Here is a 19,937-nt window from a genome sequence, read left to right on the forward strand (position 1 = left end):
GAATCCTGTGCTAGTCCTGCTCTGATAGGTGACAGTTAATATAAATTTTATTTTTAGAGGCTTTAACCTATCTCTCTAAGGGATGAAAGGGGGTGGGTTAGATATAATTGATTTACTTGGAGAAGCAATATGGGGAGGATTGGAGAAGAGAAGTTAGATTTGCAGCTAAAGTATGTAAACAATAAACTCCTATTTATATAACAATGTTAAAGGAATTTATGATCAACTGTGAGTCATCTTTTCTCATGATGTTGACAAAACAGAGTCCTTAGTGTCTGCTTGGATGCCTTAAATGATGGGAAAACGACTGGTCACCTTTCAGAAAAAGTTAATAATTTGAGAGTCTTCCATGTGTTGAGTTGAACCTGCCTCCCCATCAATTACACCCTGAACTCAACTGAAATTGGAAGTGGAGGAGGATGTCCCTCCTTAAACAGAATGGCTGCTAATGTGAGCTTGATGAAACTTTGACAAGGTGTGACATGGGTCAAAGCATGAAATTACCTGGATAGACATCTTAATTATTATTCCAACCTACATCTCTATGAAGACCCAGTAACTCCTTCTGAATATTCTCAGATCCAACATAAGTCTTTTTTTTTAATTACTTTGCTTTGGCAGGAGTACACAGAAAGCAAAACCTGAGGCAGATTCCTCCCTTTGACCTTATTAATACAAATTTTACAATTTGTATGGAAACACTAAAGACCTTGAATAGCCAAAGCAATCTTGAGAAAGAAAAATGGAGCTGGAGGAATTAGGCTCCCTGACTTCAGACTATACTACAAAGTTACAGTAATCAAAACTGTATGGTACTGGCACCAAAATAGAAATATAGATCAATGGAACAGGATAGAATGTCCATAGATAAACCCACTCACCTATGGTCACCTAATCTACGACAAAGGAGGCAAGGATATACAATGGAGAAAAGACAGTCTCTTCAATAAGTGGTGTTGGGAAAACTGGACAGCTACATGTAAGCAAATGAAATTAGAACACTCCCTAACACCATACAAAAAAATAAACTCAAAATGGATTAAAGACCTAAATATAAGGCCAGAAACTATAAAACTCTTAGAGGAAAACAGGCAGAACACTCTTTGACATAAATTGCAGCAATATCTTTTTTGATCCACCTCCTAGAATAGTGAAAATAAAAACAAAAATAAACAAATGGGACCTAATTAAACTTAAAAACTTTTTGCACAACAAAGGAAACCATAAACAAAATGAAAAGACAACCTTCAGAATGGGAAAAAAATATTTGCAAATGAAGCAAACAACAGGGATTAATCTCCAAATATATAAACAGCTCATGCAGCTCAGTTAAAAAAAAAAAACCACCAACAGCCCAATCAAAAAATGGGCAGAAGATATAAATAGACATTTCTCCAAGGAAGACATACAGATGGCTAAAACATACACGAAAAGACACTCAACATCACTAATAATTAGAGAAATGCAAATCAAAACTACAATGAGGTATTGCCTCACACCTGTCAGATTGGCCACCATCAAAAAATCTACAGACAATAAATGTTAGAGAGGGTGTGGAGAAAAGGGAACCCTCCTACACTGTTGGTGGGAATGTAAATTGGTGCAGCCACTATGGAGAACAGTACGGAGGTTCCTTAAAAAACTAAAAACAGAGCTACCATATGATCCAGCAATCCCACTCCTGGGCATATATCTGGAGAAAACCATAATTCAAAAAGATACATGCACCCCAGTGTTCACTGCAGCACTATTTACAATAGCTTGGACATGGAAGCAACCTAAATGCCCATCAACAGAGGAATGGATAAAGAAGATATGGTACAGATATACAATTGAATATTACTCACCCATAAAAAAGAATGAAATAGTGCCATTTGCAGAAACATGGATGGACCTAGAGATTGTCATACTGAGTGAAGTAAGTCAGACACAGAAACACAAATATCATATGATATCACTTATATGTGGAATCTGTAAAAAGGGTACAAATGAACTTATCTACAAAACAGAAATAGAGTCACAGATATAGAAAACAAACTTATGGTTACCAGGGGATAAGGGGAGGGGGGAAGGGATAAATTGGGATTGACATATACACACTACTATATATAAAACAGATAACTAATAAGGACCTACTGTATAGCACAGGGAACTCTACCCAATACTCTGTAATGGCCTATACGGAAAAAGAAATAAAAAAGATTGGATATATGTATAACTAATTCACTTTGTTGTACACCTGAAACTAACACAACACTGTAAGTCAACTATGCCCCAATAAAAATTTTAAAAAAAACCACCTTTCTAAAACCTGTATATATTCTTCTTTTTTTTTCTTTTGGCTGCACCCTGCACGGCATGCAGGATCTTAGTTCTGCAACCACGGATAGAACCCATGCCCCCGGCAATGGAAGCGTGGGGTCCTAACCACTGGACCGCCAGGAAATTCCTTATACTCTAAATTTTAAACCAAAAATTCAGTGATTATGTTCTCTTTTTATAAGTACATTGTACACACAGGCCTCAGTTTAAAGGATTTTTTTTCTCTTGGTGAGTGCCATCTACTGGTATAGTATTGTAAGTACAACTAAGTAAACTAGAATTGGGTCACAATTATTTTGCTGTTATCTCAATTATTATATACACATAAATGTTCCTGAAAATTAGAGCATTTTAATTTTAAATGTTAATAATATGTAATATAAGTTTAAAATACAATTATCTAAGAGGAAATAGTAATTGACTATTAATAGACTGTCCTGGCTGCTGTTTCAGATTTTTATATTCTTTGTATGTCTACAATACTCAGAGAAAAGTAAATAATAAAGCTTTGAAGAAATTATATTAAAAGTAAAACATATTTATATCTTTTTTGAATTCTCTTTTGAGATATTAATGTGAGGTATTAATTAATTTATTCATTCAAAATTTTTTGTTGAGAACTTACCAAGTAGCAGGCACTGTGGGAATAAAAAAAACACTCATAATACCAACCCTACAGGTATTGTACCTGATTGAAATGTGTGGCGTTTTTGGTTTGTTATGTTTTATGCATTTCAGTCCCATGTTTTTTTCAGTCTTTATCTTAGTTAAATAATAATAGATAACTACTGTAGCCTCAAATAATAGACATTCAAATATATGATAATGCAACGTCTACCTTATTTCATCTCAGTAAATATCTTGTACTGGCAAAAGATTTTTTTTTCCATAATACGACCTTTCACCACATTCCTAAAAAGTAGTTGGTACTTTGCCTAGAGATTTTAGAGCCAGGAGCTTAGAGCTAATAAGTATACAATATATGAGGCAGAGATGGAGGGGAATTGATCTCTTAAGTGGAAATTATATTCCATTAGTTATCCTTCTCATTAAAATACTGGAAATTATGAAAAAAACAGTGCTGGCAAGGCTGTGCACTTTGAACAGTCTTTCTTATGTAAGAAGACATGCTTTTACTGTTCCCTTCCTTAAACCTCTCTGCTGTCTCCTCCTGACCCTCGGGATAAAAAGTTAAATATCTGAGTACAGGACACAACCCTTTTGTGTTTGAGATCTTGTTTATTTTAGTGGCTTTATTTCCACCACTCTCCTTACTCTAACTCTGTAAACCAACCATAGTAAAATGTTTGCAGATACATGTGTTAGCATATGGTATTTGTTTTTCTTTCTGACTTATAAAGCAGAAACTAAGACACCATTGTAAAGCAATTATACTCCGATACAGATATTTAAAAAAAAAATTTGCATATCTAAAATTATACCATGTTCTTACTCCTTAATGTTCTACATGCTACTTTCTACCCTATTTTACCTAACTAAACTTCTCCTTGTCATTCAGACCACTTGTATCTTGTCCATTATCCCCCCATAACCATCCCAAGCCTGGGTTTGTACCTGTTCTGTGTTTTCCCACAGACTCTGTGTAAACTCCTATAATAACGCGTACTCCTTCTCCCCTGCTCTGCACCTCTAAGACACCTCCCCACCCACCCCTCCCCACCTTCTCTGATTTGCTAGAAACTCAGCATTTGCTTATATATCATTTTAACCTACCTGTTTAGCCTAATTTCTGACATTGTGCACTCAAAAATTATTTGTTGCATGAATGAACGGCATTTGAGACTTAATGTTCACTTGCAACAATTATTTTGAATTTTATTTACTTTTTTTTTCAGAGTTCGTTATCTAGCCAAGGAAAATATAACCCATGACTCCGAGACCCACACAGTCTCTTTCCTACAGCCCAACGGTGCCATCTTTGAACCCTCACTATCAGTTGGAACCGAGAATGACACTTTCACTGTTCTCAATCTGGCTGTAGCAGTGAGTAGACAAACAGCGAAATTACTGGTTTTGAAATACTCTAGAATCCTCTGTAATTAATCTCATGATTAGAGCTATCATTAAATATTATTTTTGTCATTTTTATGAAAATGGGTTCATTTGGCATTATCTTGAATTACGGTCATTTGGAAAGATGACAAGATCATAGAATAATCAACTGAATTGAGAAGACCACTTAAAGTGTATCATTTTAAAAAAGGAGGATTTAACTTTGAAATCTTCTTCCTGTGGCTCACACTGAGACAGAGAAAAGTAATCATTCAGAGATGAAGAAAATTACACTTTTAGTCCTGGAAAGATTTGGCAGTAATTTTAAAGAAACAGTTGAAAGTTGTTTTATTAAACTTAATTGTACTATTTGTCCATTTCTTCTTAAAAATCTGATATAGCTATTGGTGTCTTAAACAGTGGGGTTTTTTTTTGTAGGCTGTGCCCCATCTCTATCCAAGCGCATTTGTTCAAATAATAGTCAATATCTTTATCAAAAAATCAAACTCTTCTATGTTTCAAAAGAGAACTTTGAAAGAACTATTATGGGGCTATAAGGATCCATTCTTGAGCTTGATTCCATACCCGGTTCCTACTACAGTTGGTGTGTTTTACCCTGTGAGTACCAAATATGAACGTCAATATTGTTAAACTTTAATTGGATAAATATAATGGCATTGTTAATTCATAATTTTATCATTTAGTGTGTTAACCCTATTTCTGATCTGGGAATACATATTCTAAGTTTTTTAAGTCTCCATCTCACATGGGTTTAGCTTTCCTGGTTGGGAAAATTTACTTATCTGAATTTAACAATTAAATTTTTTTTAACAATTTAATTTAAAATTAAGAAACTGAACATTTAATCAAATTTCCACTCTTTGATAAATATACAACTGTCTAAAATTAGATTGTAAGCTGGCAAGGCTTTGAGCACTGTTTTTGATTTCCTGTCTAAAAAAATCAAGTTTAATGCCACATTTTTATTTATTTATGTTAAATATATTCGTCATGTCATTCTTCCTTCTCTAGACATCCTACAAATTTGTTGTACTGAATATTTAAAACTTAGCCAAAATTGCACACAATGAGACTGATACATCAGCAATGTCATGTTTTCATAGAATTAGTTGAAAAGAATTTCTATAATCTACAAAAGTTATGAAATGGCAGTTTGGAGATTAAGAAAAATGTGAACTTGGTGATGTACTTAGTTATACCTTAATGTTTCAAGTTATAAATAGGATAATCTGACTAGTGAATTGAAATTTTGACCATGATTTCACTTGGCACTGTATGTGACATTAGTTATATTCTCCAGTTCACTGTTGTTATTTTACTGTAGATGGTTTTTTAGGATTGCAAGGTTATATATCAATTAAGAAGGCATTAAGGGATAAAAAATTCAGTTACTAGTATTTAACTAAATACACTGAATTCTTTCGTTGGCTAATTCTGTTTTTAATTCTGTGTACCTAATCTTTAGTAACCACTTATTAGAAATAATAACGTTGAGAAAACTTCTAGAAATCTGTCACAGTTCTCATAGGTTTTGTTCACTATCCCATCACCTCAATATAATAGGAGGAGTGATCAAAATGGCCTTTCTGGCTTAATTACGGCAAAGAGTGATAGAGTTGGATCACATCAGCTTCTTATATTTGTTTTCTTCCTTTGCTCAGCATCTAGCACTTATTTCTAGGTACCTTTCATATTCTGTCTTTTTAAAATGTTAAAGACCAATAATTTTAAAACTTTACTGCATATATATTTCAAATTACATAAAATAATTATAAACAGTGTTTGAGAAATGCAAAAGTGAGTTAATTACATATTTTATAACTTGGAAAATATGGCTTGTTCTACAAGTAATTTTTTCTTGTATGCATCTTTTCAGTACAATACTGCAGATGGAGTTTATAAAGTTTTCAATGGAAAAGATGACATAAGCAAAGTTGCCATAATTGACACATATAAAGGCAAAAAGTAAGTATCCAGGCAAAGTGTGTATGTGTATGTGTGTGTGTGTCACTAGGATACTCTAAGGCAGGTAAGAAACTTATTTAACAACTGGTAATGCACAGGCACCAACCTATGGAACAGACCTGCCTGTATCTCAGCCCTAGAAACTCCTGCTCTGCCAGATGTTAACCCTTTAGTTGTGATGACTAGTCACACTAATGCATAGGTGCTGAGTATCAGCCCCACTTGAGGGTTGACATTTATGCACAGGGTCTCTTACATAAAGAAATCTAAAGGGATTACTTCCATCTCTGCTGCATAACAGGCACTATCAAGCACCCGTACAATTACATAACCACAAATGAAAAGGAAGAAAATCAACTCCGTGTCTAGCAGGTTGAAAAGTATATATTACTGGGTGTTTTTTTTTTTTTTTTTTACTGAGCATGGAATATAAAAATTGCTCATTCCAGTAACGTGACTAAATGTGCCATAAGGTGGAAGCTCAATGTATCCATGCCAATGCTTTCATGACCTTCCCTTTCAACATTTTCTTGAAATAATTTTCTATATTGATAACTCAGCTTTTTTAAACCTTTATCAATGAAAAAATGGAATGAGTATTTCAAGTTCTAAAATTGACATATTAAACTTGAAGACAAAGAGCACGCCTCCTGTGAAATAGTAGTAAAATGAGATATGTTCACATAGCCATGATTTCCTATTTTTCCCTAGCTCCTACCTGTTTATCTGGAGTATACCAAATTCATCATATGTCTAAAATAGGAAGAACCCCAATAAATATCAAGGGAGAAAGTCTTTCCTCCTTAAAGTTAAAATGAGTTTTAGATCAGTGATTTCCTGACAAAGAATAAAGTAATCAAAATCAAGAGATGAAATATTTTAAGTAACTCTTGCCTCACACTGAGTTCCTATCTAAAAATTGCTTAAAACAGTTAAACGCTCACTCGTGTAGTCCTTTTTCTTCCACAGAGTCCACAGTCACATATTTTTTATAGAAAAGTCTAATGGAGGAAAACAAACACTTCTAAATGCTCACTTCAGGGGAATCACATCTCTGTATTGAGGAAAATGAGCATTTCCTCTATTTCAATATTACAGATAGGTTTTAAGGAGAGTTTAAGATTATGACAAGGTTAATTTAACTGATCATGGCAAGACTGAGCATGATTAATCACTTATTCTGTTTAAAAAAGAAGCAATAGCTTGCCTTGACATCTTACTGGATGGTATGTTAGGAGTGTGAAAAACCCATTTTCCATCACCAAAAAGTGGCTGAGTGTGCAGAGAAACTATCACTACTGTTGTCTTTATATATATATATCTTTTGTAGATGCCAGCGCATAAATTTATAAACTCTGTCCTACTTAAATGCCAGTTATTGCAAGAGTTAAAAGAGAAGGAAAAGTATAAATTATCTATGTTTCCAATCTCGATTGATCCAACATCTGCTTCTCTTTCTTTCCTCCTCCACACTCCCCTCTTCTCCCTCATACTGAGTCTACATCAGTTATCCATTTAGTATCTTCCTCCTATTCAGTTTGAATGCAACATACTATGAAATAATCCCACTGGGAAAAAAAACTTTCCCCTAAAAGATCTAAGTGTCTGATAAATGTTTCTCAATTTTCTTTTCTGCAGAACTGTTTCTGTTCCATGTTGTTTCTAACAACATTTGGCAGTTTTTATTTTATAATCTGATCACTTAATGGTTTCAGGCACTTCATTTAACTCAACAAAATGGAAACTTCAAACAAAACATGGATCAAATGATTTAGAACATTTCTTAAACTTAGCCTGTCACATCTAGTCTAATCAATATTTATTATTTTAGCAGAAGTACTGAATCATAATAGACAAAGTGATGTGAGAAAGGTGCCCTTGAAATAAGAATATCATTTTCTATTTTTTTTATTCCTAAGGCATCTCTCCTATTGGCCAAGTTATTGTGACATGATTAATGGTACAGGTAAGGGCATATGTTTTTTTTTGTTGTTGTTGTTGTTTTGTGTGTGGCACGCGGGCCTCTCACTGTTGTGGCCTCTCCCGTTGCGGAGCACAGGCTCCGGACGCGCAGGCTCAGCGGCCATGGCTCACGGGAGCAGCCGCTCCGTGGCATGTGGGATCTTCCCGGACCGGGGCACGAACCCGTGTCCCCTGCATCGGCAGGTGGACTCTCAACCACTGCGCCACCAGGGAAGCCCAAGGGCATATGTTTTGTGGTAATAATCACAATGAAACCAACTCCTTTCTCCCACAAATCCACCTCCATACCTACAATGTTCTGGGTGTTGAGTGTATGCGTTTGCCTATCTTTGTATCCCTGCAACATAATTCAGAGTCTCTGTTCTTATGTAGGTTTAGTAAATGTCTGTCTAATGTGATGGAATTTCTCAAGATTAACCATCGAGGATGAGCCTTTACTGCATTTCTGGGGAAACGTTTGCTTTGTACAAACTTAACGAACTCCTTCCTGACCACAGAAGTAAAGGGTTAGAAAACCTTAGAGTAGTGGTTACTGTTCACATCTTTTGTAAATACTATAAAGATAATAATTTAAAATTAAAGGAATTAAAATATCAGGATAATTACAAAAGGTAAGACATACCTCCAAAGATTTCAGGCTGAGTTAGAATCAGTGAACTTGTAAGCAGAGCCACCTATTTTGAAGAAGATGGTCAGAAAGAGAGAGAAAAGAACAACAACAGCAACAAAAACAAGTTTACATGTGTACTAACCATGAAAAATGTATGCAAAAATGAACATCCTGAATTAGAGTTAGGAAGAAAGAAAGTACTATGTACTTAGATTTAAGCGTGGTTAGATCCAGCTTACTATTCTTCTTGAAGTAAAGCAAAGTATATATATGCCTATGAGTTTAAGAATTAAGATTGTAAAAAGCAATGGGAATTGAATACCAGGAGGTGAGCTCTCAGCTGCTAAAAAGCAGAAGCAGACCATAATGCTTACAAAGCTACTTAGGCAATACTTCATAGGAAAGCAATATAATGAAAGTGAAAACTGTTAAATACAAAGTTATGTAAAAGGTAGGGAATAAAAAGCAAACATGGGGAATGTTTACTTTTCCAAAGGTATTACTGAGTTTTGCATGTTGATTTAATTTTTTAATACTCTCTTGAAGAAAAAACAGCAAAACCACAGTTGAGTTTGCTTTGTAGTGCTTTGAGTCATGGAATTGGGTGAAGAAATTCCTTTCTAAGTAGTTCATTTCTGCCAATAAATTGTCAAGTGTCCCAATACCACTAACTCTAGTAATTTCATAACGATAAACTTCATACTGTATCCTTAGATACAGAGAGAAATATATTGTGCTTCTCCTAAATAGTAAAGGAGTCTTTATGGGTTTAAGAAAAAAAAAATTAAACAGTTTTGTCCAAAACTGAGAAGAAAGAAGTTTTAAAAATGAGGTAGAGGATTTATTAATGACAATAACATAACTACATGAGTATCAGGCATGAAGTTAAAAGTATCTAAGAAGAAAATAGATGTAAAACAAACTAGGAACAGAGGTAGACTGAACAGGCCAGAGGACTCTGATGGCATCCCTGTGAGAGAGATTTTTGGTTATGGCACTAGGGAAAAGAGACTAATGAAATGGAAAAGGTTCCAAGGAGTTTTAACCATGATTTAGATGTACTTCCTCTATCTTCTTCAACAAACTTAAAGAGACAGAAAAGGAAAACACTGATTTACATTTGAATGCATTTAAAAAAGAGCCCTGCTAATATCAGCTATCTTATGATCATGACCCATGGTAATTGCTGGTGTCATTAATACATAATCTTCGATGATATTTCAAATGATTTTTTAAAGCTTTTCAATGTATTCTTTTCTTTTACGGCTAAGGTGTTGGGAAGACAGTTGTAGGCAACGCCCATTCAGGGACCTGTTTGGGGAGTTTAAGCTAATCTTTAATATCTCATTCTCTCAATGCTGATTCACTGTGATCATCTGTTGTATTTCACTTATCACAAGAGTATAAGTGAAATGTAATAAGATCACAAGGTTAGTGCAGTTATAAGAAAAAGAGTGTGGTATTCATAACTGAAGGATGGGTCTTACTGTTTTGAACAAACACATTCAGTAGTGGCTCATTTTGGTAATATTGATTTGTGGAGCAAATGGAGGAATTACCTAACTATTTCTTCTTATATCCAGTGTGTGCATGGATCATAGCCATAGCAGAGATTCAATAAACTCAACAAATGCCCTTTTTAGTTTGATGTGTATATTTTTCCAACCATTTTCAGGAAATTCTATTTAGTGAGAGAACTTCAATAAATGATTTAAAAAATATTAATCAGCCATTAGGGCAGATGAATGAATCACTATTAAAAGTAAGAAGACCATTTACCAAACAGGAGTTCTAAATGAACCTCATGGTAAGAAAAGTGCTCTATAGATAGGGTGGGGATTTCAAAAACAAACACAATCACAGTTTTAACAACATGTGGTTTTGCCATTGTTTTTTTAAACTTTCATTTATTTTTAAGGAGTAGGAAAATTTAATATGAATGGATACCAGTGAATGTGTATAGTATATAGACTTGTTGAATACAGTAGCTACTAGCCATGTGTCACAATTAAGCACTTGAAATGTGGCTAGTAAAAATTGAAATAGGCTGTAAGTACACACTGGATCTTGAGATTTGTTAGTTTTTATATTGGTTACATGTTAAAATGATATTTTGGATATGGTGGGTTAGATAAAATATACCTGATACTTATTTTATTTTTAAAATGTGGCTACTGGAGAATTTTAATGTTATATATACAGTTTGTATTCTATTTCTCTTAACTATGCTGGAATTAAGATTTCTAGATTTTTCTAGGACACATATTTCACCTAATCCCTTGCCACTTGCTTGATTTTTAAACAGATGGAGCCTCATTTCCACCTTTCATTGAGAAGACCCGGGTATTGCAATTCTTTTCCTCTGACATTTGCAGGTAAGACAAAGAAACTGATATGTTCCTATATATCAGAATTCTTTCTCCAAGTGAAAAAACACAGGCATAGAAGATCATACTTGATAATCATATTATTTGAGAAAAATAAAATACATTTAGGTAAGTTTTTCTTGCCGTATTAAGAATAAATACAATATGGAATTCATAATATGTTTATTAAGTCTTTAAAAAATTGAAGGTTGCAGAAGGATACTTTGCATAACGAAAATCATTTTCTCCTTCTTCATTCCTAAGCAAGAACATTTCTTTTCTCTTACTAAACTAGTAAAACAGTGAGGCGTGGCTCCACCTGAGCAACCTCATTCTCAATGTGCTCACAGAGTCCTCACAGACGTCAATGGACAGACGACAGAATATCAATAAGGCAACAGAGATCCTAAACGACACAATAGAACAGTTAGACTTAATTGATATTGTCAAAACATTACACCCAAAATAACCAGACTACACATTGTTTTCAAGTGTACATGGAATATTCTCTAAGGTAGACCACATACTAGGACACAAAATAAGCCTCAACAAATTTAAGAGGTTAGAAATTATTTCAGGCATCTTTTCTGACCACAATGGCATGAAACTAGAAATCAACCACAGAAAGAGAAATGAGAAAGTAATGATTACATGGAGACTAAACAACATGCTACTAAAAATACAATGGGTCAACAATGAAATCAAAGAGGAAATTAAAAATACCTTGAGACAAACAACTATGAAAATACAATCATACAAAATCTATGGGACACAGCAAACGCAGTCATAAGAGGGAAGTTTACAGCAATATAGGTCTTCCTCAGAAAACAAGAGAAATCTCAAATAAACTAACTTACCACCTAAAAGGATTAGAAAAAGAAGAAGAAAGAAAGCCTAAAATGCACAGAAGGAAGGAAATAATAAAGATCAGAGAGGAAATAAATACAATAGATATTAAAAAAATAATAGAAAAAAAAAATCAAGAGCTGGTGTTTTGAATGGATAAACAAAAGTGACAAAATTCTGCCCAAGCTCACCAAGAAGAAAAAAGAGAGGACTCAGATAAACAAAATAAGAAAGGTACAAGGAGAAATAACAACTGACACCACAGAAACACAAAAAATCATAAGAGAACACTGTGAACAATTAAATGCCAACAAATTGGACAACTGAGAAGAAATGGACAAGTTTCTAGAAATATACAGCCCACCAAAACTGAATCAAGAAGGAATAGATAATTTGAACAGACTGATCACTAGAAGTAAAATAGAATTGGTAATAAAACAAACAACCAAACAAAAAACCTCCCTGCAAACAAAAGTCTAGGACTGAATGGCTTCACTAGGGAATTCTGCTAAACATACAAAGAAAAACTTATACCGATCCTTCTCAAACTCTTCCAAACATTGAAGAGGAGGGAACACTCACAAAGTTATTCTATAAAGTCACCTCCATCCTGATAACAAAACCAGACAAAGGCATTACCAAGAAAGAAATTACAGGCCAATATCTTTAATGAATATAGATGAAAAAATCCTCAACAATATATTAGCAAACTGAATCCAACAATATATAAGAAGAATCATACACTATGATCAATTGGATTCATTCTGGAGCCACAAGGATAGTTCAACATACGCAAACAATCAATGAGATACACCACATCAGCAAAAGAAAAGACAAAATGTCACAATAGATATGATTATCTCAATAGATACAGAAATATCATTTGATAAAATTCAACATCAATTCATGATAAAAATTCTCACCAAAGTGGATATACAGGGAACATATCTCAGCATAATAAAAGCTATTTATTAGAAACCCACAGCCAACATAATACTCAAAAATGAGAAGCTGAAAGCCTTCCTGTTAAATTCTGGAACAAGACAAGCATGCCCACTGTCACCACTTACATTCAACACAGTATTGGAAGTCCCCATCACAGCAATCAGACAAGAAAAAGAATCAAAGGTATCCAAATTGGAAGGGAAGAGGTAAAACTCTCATTATATGTAGATCACATGATACTCTATATAGAAAAAGCCTAAAGACTCCACACAAAAGCAAGGTAGCAGGATACGAGATTAACATACAGAAATCTGTTGCATTTCTTTACACTAACAATGAAATATGAGAACAAGAAAGTAAAAAACCAATTTCTTTCAAAATCACATCCAAAAAATGCTTAGGAATAAACCTGACCTAGGAGGTGAAAGACCTACACTGAGAACTATAAAACATTGATAAAGGAAACTGAAGATGATTCAAATAAATGACTATATCTCATGCACTTGGCTTGGAAGAATTAATGCAGTAAGTCCCCTACATTCGAACGAGTTCCATTCCAAGAGTATATTCGTAAGTCCAATTTGTTTGTAAGTCCAACAAAGTTAGCCAAGGTACCCAACTAACAAAATTGGCTATACAGGACTGTACTGTAATAGGTTTATAATACTTTTCACAGAAATAACACATAAAAAACAAACAAACACAAAAAATAAAGTAAACATTTTCAATCTTACAGTACAGTACAGTAGCACCAGCTACATACCACCGCCACTTTTACTCTTACTTTTGGACATCCTGGGTTTGAAATACAGATACTGCACTACTGTACTCTATACAGTAGTGTACAGTAAAGTACACAAAAGCACAACCACTTGTGGAGGATGCACACACGTGACAATGTATGCCAGACAGGTGAACTAACTTATGTGATTGGACATATGAACGCATGTTCGCATCTTTGAAAGTTCACAACTTGAAGGTTTGCATGTAGGGGACTTATTGTATTGTAAAAATGGCCACACTACCCAAAGCAGTCTACAGACTTAATGTGATCCCTAACAAATTACCCATGACATTTTTCACAGAAATAGAACAAATAATCATCAAATTTATATGGAAACACAAAAGACCCAGAATTGCCAAAGCGATTGTGAGGAAAAAGAACAAAGCTGGAGGCGTAACCCTTCCAGACTTCAGAAAGCTACAGTAATCAAAACAGTGTGGTATTGGCAGAAAAACAGACATATGGATCAATGGAACAGCACAGAGAGTCCAGAAAGAAGCCCACATATCTACGGACAATTCACCCTCAACAAAGGAGACAAGAATATACAACGGAGTAAAGAGTCTCTTCAGCAAGTGGTATTGAGAAAGCTGGAGAGGTGCATGTAAATCAACGAAGTTAGTACACACCCACACAACATACACAAAAATAAACACAAAATGGCTAAAAGACCTAAATATAAGACACAACACCATAAAACTGCTAGAAGAGGACCTAGGCAAAACATTCTCTGACATAAATCGTAGCAGTGGTTTCTAAGGTCAGTCTCCCAGGACAATAGAAATAAAAACAAAAATAAACAGATGGGACCTAATCAAACTTATAAGCTTCTACACAGCAAAGGAAAACATAAACAAACTGTAAAGAGAACATAAAGACTGGGAGAAATTATTCACAAACAATGTGACCCAAAAGGGCTTAATTTCCAAGATATACACACAGCTCATACAGTTCAGTGTCAAAACAAACAAACAAACAACCCAATCAAAAAATGGGCAAAAGACCTAAATAGACATTTCTCCAGAGAAGACATACAGATGGAGAACAGCCACTTGAAAAGATGCTCAAAACTGCGAATTATTAGAGAAATGCAAATCAAAACTGCAGTGAGGTATCACCTCACACCCGCCAGAATGACCATCGTCAAAACGTCTAAAAATAATAAATGCTGGAGAGGGTGTGGAGAAAAGGGAACCCTCCTACACTGTTGGTGAGAATGTAAATTGGTGCAGCAATTATGGAAAACAGAATGGAGGGTCCTTAAAATATAAAACTACGGTTACCAGCAATCTCACTCCTGGACATATATCTGGAAAAGACAAAAACTCTAATTAAAAAATATATATGCACCCCAATGTTCATAGCAGCACTATTTACAATAGTCAAGATATGGAAGCAATCTAAATGTCCATCAACAGATGAATGGATAAAGAAGATCTGGTATATATACACAATGGAATATTACTCAGCCATAAAAAACTGAAATAATGACATTTACAGCAACACAGATGAATCTACTGATTATCATAGTAAGTGAAGTAAGTCAGACAGAGAAAGACAAATAGTGTATGATATCACTTATAGGTGGAATCTAAAAAAATTGTATGAACAAACTTATTTACAAAACAGATTCATAGACACAGAAAACAAACCTACAGTTACCGAAGGGGAAAGTGGGAGAGAGAGAAACTAGGAGTTTGGGATTAACATATACACACACTACTATATAAACAAGGTCCTAGTTTATAGCACAGGGGACTATATTCAATATCTTGTAATAAGCTATAATGAAAAAGAATCTGAAAAAGAATATATATGCATATATTTGAATCATTTTGCTGTACACCAGAAACTAACAGAACACTGTAAATCGACTATACTTCAATTTTAAAAAATGTCCAAGATGGTGATACCACAGTCACAGAACTACGTTCATGTGCTCTGCTGACACTACAGCATCTTTTCAAATTGATGGGGTCCAGTAGCTATCACACAAGCACTGGCACCCACACTGGTATGCTTGCATCCTAGCTCTGTTTCTAGACACTGTGTGGTATGGGCAAGTATTTAATATCTCTGAATATTTTCCTTATCTATAAAATTGAAGAGAGTAGCATTTCTTCATACAGAATTATCTGGCCATTAGAAATATTATGTATTGAGTTCCAGTACGTTGCTGAGATTATGGTGGACACTTGGTAAATGATGGCGCATAGGAGACATGTATCAAAACCCACATGCACACACCCTAGGAAGTGAGCAGCCCTTCTCTCCAGGATTAAGTTGTGGAAGATTGAAATTTTATTTTCTTTCATTTAAACTGGGCACAAATAGAGGACTTGAGGAAGTCATATATTTACTCTATAAAGGAAACTAACTCTGAGAAATGTCCTCAGTATAAATACTCCACGGTAGTTCACAAGCAAAAATTATTCTCAGAAGCTTTTGAAAACAAAGGTAAGAAGAGCTCATACTCAGGTACTGAGTTCTGGTGTGTCTTAAAATATCACAAGAACATTTTTCCTAAGACTTAAGCAAGAATTCTAACAAGATTATATCCAGTTTTTCTAATTTAAAAATAAGAAAAACAGAATCTCCATAATGAAGTTCAGTTTTCCAGAATGAAGGTCTTTCTTATCTGTGTTTAGATCATTCTATGCTGTGTTTGGAGCTGAAATTAATCTGAAAGGAATCCCTGTGTATAGATTTATCCTTCCATCCTTGGCTTTTGCATCTCCACTTCAAAATCCAGACAACCACTGTTTCTGCACAGAAAAAATTATCTCCAAAAATTGTACCTTATATGGTGTGCTAGATATTGGCAAATGCAAAGACGGTGAGTAAAAGGTCTTGATGTCACAATCCATGGCATAATATGCATTTTTCTTTAAAATGTAAATTTCACCTAGGTTTCCTTTCCACCAGAAATTTAAAGTGAGAAAGTAAAAAGGGCAGAAAGTAAAGGTGATGATAAGATATTTTTGTTCTGATTTTTGTACTGCTTTCAAGCTCCCAGTTGTTTCAGTGTTGCAAAGCTTAGTTATTATTAGGTAAAACCCTACTGATATTTCCCTGTGCTACTTTGGAAAATGTCTCTTTAGGTCCTTTGCTCACTTTTTAATTGGGTTATTTACGTTCTTGAGTTGTGTGAATTCCTTGCATATTTTAGATTTTAATCACTTATGGGATATGTGTTTTGCAAATATTTTCTCCCATTCCATAGGTAGGTTTTTCATTTTTTGATGGCTTTCTTTGTTGTGCAGAATCCCTGTGCTCCTTTTAGATTTAGGGTAAAATGAAAATAATTCTCAGAATACTCTGAGCATCCCAACTTACCCATCTGACGTTTTTCTAACTTTTTCTACCCTAGAAAATGGTAAATAAAAATAAATATATTTCAGGATGTCTCTGAAAGAAGAATTGACTCAAACACGAAATTTGGAGTCTATCTTATTTTGCTCACCTTTTTCATATTGGAGTGGGTGAGAATAAAGAAAGAAAAGCCTCTTAAATTCTCAGTCCACAGACATATTACTCCCTAAAACATGAAGGTATGTGGTTGTAAATTTGTGTTCAGCAGCTAAGCTTTACATATTGAAAATAAACACCTAAGGGATAAACGACAGACATCAACTGAATGGTTAGTAGGATGATGCAGAAGCTTATATTTTATTTTTGCTCAAAAGTGATTAGATGTAATAATTTTCCCTCACCCTCATTCCCCATTTAGTATTCAAAGCCAACTTTGCATTTCTTTTAACTTAAAAATCTATTTTCAAGGAAATCTTTTTAGTGCTATGCGTAATGAGGAAAAAGATTTATCCCAATTGTCTCTTAAAACTTGTTTTCAGGAAAACCTGTGTACATTTCACTTCCTCATTTTCTACATGCAAGTCCTGAAATTGCAGAGCCTGTTGAAGGCTTAAGTCCAAATGAAGAGGAACATAGCACGTACTTAGATGTTGAACCTGTAAGCAAATACATTATTGATCTGATTGGTTTAGCATTTTTTTAAATGAAAGAAAAATTAAGTTCTTGCCTTTCTGTCAATCACATTTATTGATGATATTTACTGCATCACAATCTTGACAAATTACTTAAAATTTTTTATTGAAGTATAGTTGATTTACAATGTTGTGTTAATTTCAGGTGTACAGCAAAGTGATTTAGTTATATTTATATGTATTTTTTTCAGATTTTTTTTTCCCTTATAGGTTATTACAAAATACTGAGTATAGTTCCCTGTGCTACATAGTAGGTCCTTGTTGGTTATCTATTTTATATAGAGTAATGTGTATATAATTACCTACTTTTATTTCAAGGAAAATCTCATTGGTTTCTTCCTGTTGTTGCTTATGAAATGTCGAGGTAATTCTATTTTAGTTTTTTCAGCATATGGAACTTTATAATCCTTTTTAATTGTTTGTAGGTCAGGGATAGTAATGATGGGTATGATTCTAATTGGCTTAAAACAATTTGGTATAAATTACAATTTTACTGTCATTTTATACTTAACTGTAAGTATTGCTTATATGAAGGGACACTGTAGATCACGAGGGATTAAAAGATTTTATGGGTATATGCGCATTTGAGGCAAGATCTATTATACTTAGCGTCAGGAAAAATCTATTAAATTTCCTATAGTGTAACAGTTTCAACTTTTAATTTATTTTAATATTCTCCTCTTCAAAAGTTAAACGTGCCAGACATGGCACGTTTGTGCCAGACATGCCAGAATTTTAGTAGTCACATTTAATTTTAACTAATGATAGAAGTATTATAATTATACTGATGACACATGGGTTCTGACTGAATATATATTTGACCGTATATAATTTGGGATTTAAATTGACTATATGAGTTCTAAGTTTCACTGCTGTTGTTGTTGATTCCCCAAAACCAATTCAGATAAATATCACCTTGACAGTAGGTTGGGCAAAGAAATTGTGTGTGTGTGCATATATACATGTGTGTATAGGTCTGTATACACACATGCATATACACATAAAATGTAACTATGAAGAGTTATGTACATAATATTTAATATGTCTAATTAATTATTTAATAAATTTCACAAGTTTCAAGTACTACAGTTTTCCCTTAGGTTCTATATAACAGTAAAAATAAGTTTTAGATATTATAAATGAATTATTTAAAGGAAGTTGGTAATTAGTTTGTTCTCTTTTTAGATAACTGGATTCACTTTACAATTTGCAAAACGCCTGCAGATCAATGTACTGGTTAAGCCAGGAAAAAGCATTGGGTGAGTCTCTTGAACAGGTTCATTATGATTTTTAGTATTTTCTTGCCAGAAAGTGAGTATATGTATGAAATTAAGTGGAAATAATATAAAATTTCAACTTTTCTTTGACTTAATATCATGAAATAATTACTGTTTATAACTTTCATCTGTAATTTAGAATTATATCTAGTGTGTATTGAAATTGTATTTACACATATTCTGGAATTAGTGTATGATGGCGTTTCTCATTTTCCTAGCTGTCCAAATATTTCCAGGACAATTGTTTCTAAAATTCAATTTTAGTTTCCTGGGTATAAATTGTCGAAAGGGAAAATACATGCTTAGAAAAAGTCAATCTAATTAGAAATATGTATTAGAAAGATTTATAAGAGTGAAAGATGTCTGATAAACAGCCATAGTAATATTTAAATGATTCATTACAAGGAACAAAAGTCAAGGAACTTAGCAAGTTTAAGAGCAACTAATTTCTGAACATTTATTTACACTAGTAATTACTAACATTTCTGTTATATATGGGTATTATATTAGTATATATTGTTATAATTATTTTCAATGTTTATTACAGAGCATTAAAGGGTCTGAAGCAGAATTATATGGTGCCTGTTCTTTGGCTTAATGAGGTTAGTATTCTTATCTCTTAGTCACCAAAAACTGTAAACTTCCTTGTATATAGAAACAGCTTTTAGTGTTTGAAAATTGAATACATATGTATAGAATTTGAAGTTGTATGTGTTTCCATTACCTATATAGGTGAATTTATATATTATTAATTATATAATTAATTATTCTGAGAGAACGAAGCCACACAGAAATATCAGG

At 33.8% G+C, this 19,937-nt stretch overlaps 1 protein-coding gene and 1 long non-coding RNA gene across 2 annotated transcripts in view; one reads left to right on the forward strand and one right to left on the reverse strand.

Moving 5' to 3' along the window:
• LOC141279520 (uncharacterized) overlaps positions 1–19,937 on the reverse strand; it is a 50,381-nt gene that overhangs the window by 27,073 nt on the left and 3,371 nt on the right. The window contains exon 2 of the long non-coding RNA XR_012333901.1: positions 17,192–17,221. This is a non-coding gene — a long non-coding RNA (uncharacterized lncRNA). The remainder of the gene's footprint in view (positions 1–17,191; positions 17,222–19,937) is intronic.
• LOC101325973 (platelet glycoprotein 4-like) overlaps positions 1–19,937 on the forward strand; it is a 33,884-nt gene that overhangs the window by 10,618 nt on the left and 3,329 nt on the right. Inside the window, exons 3-11 of the mRNA XM_019940509.3 lie at positions 4,179–4,326; positions 4,774–4,953; positions 6,233–6,321; positions 8,241–8,287; positions 11,220–11,289; positions 16,504–16,691; positions 17,707–17,825; positions 19,045–19,118; positions 19,684–19,738. Coding sequence (XP_019796068.1) covers positions 4,179–4,326; positions 4,774–4,953; positions 6,233–6,321; positions 8,241–8,287; positions 11,220–11,289; positions 16,504–16,691; positions 17,707–17,825; positions 19,045–19,118; positions 19,684–19,738 — 970 coding nt within the window. The remainder of the gene's footprint in view (positions 1–4,178; positions 4,327–4,773; positions 4,954–6,232; positions 6,322–8,240; positions 8,288–11,219; positions 11,290–16,503; positions 16,692–17,706; positions 17,826–19,044; positions 19,119–19,683; positions 19,739–19,937) is intronic.

The sequence above is a fragment of the Tursiops truncatus genome, chromosome 9 (genome assembly GCF_011762595.2).
Source record: "Tursiops truncatus isolate mTurTru1 chromosome 9, mTurTru1.mat.Y, whole genome shotgun sequence".
In the NCBI taxonomy this organism is placed as follows: domain Eukaryota; kingdom Metazoa; phylum Chordata; class Mammalia; order Artiodactyla; family Delphinidae; genus Tursiops; species Tursiops truncatus.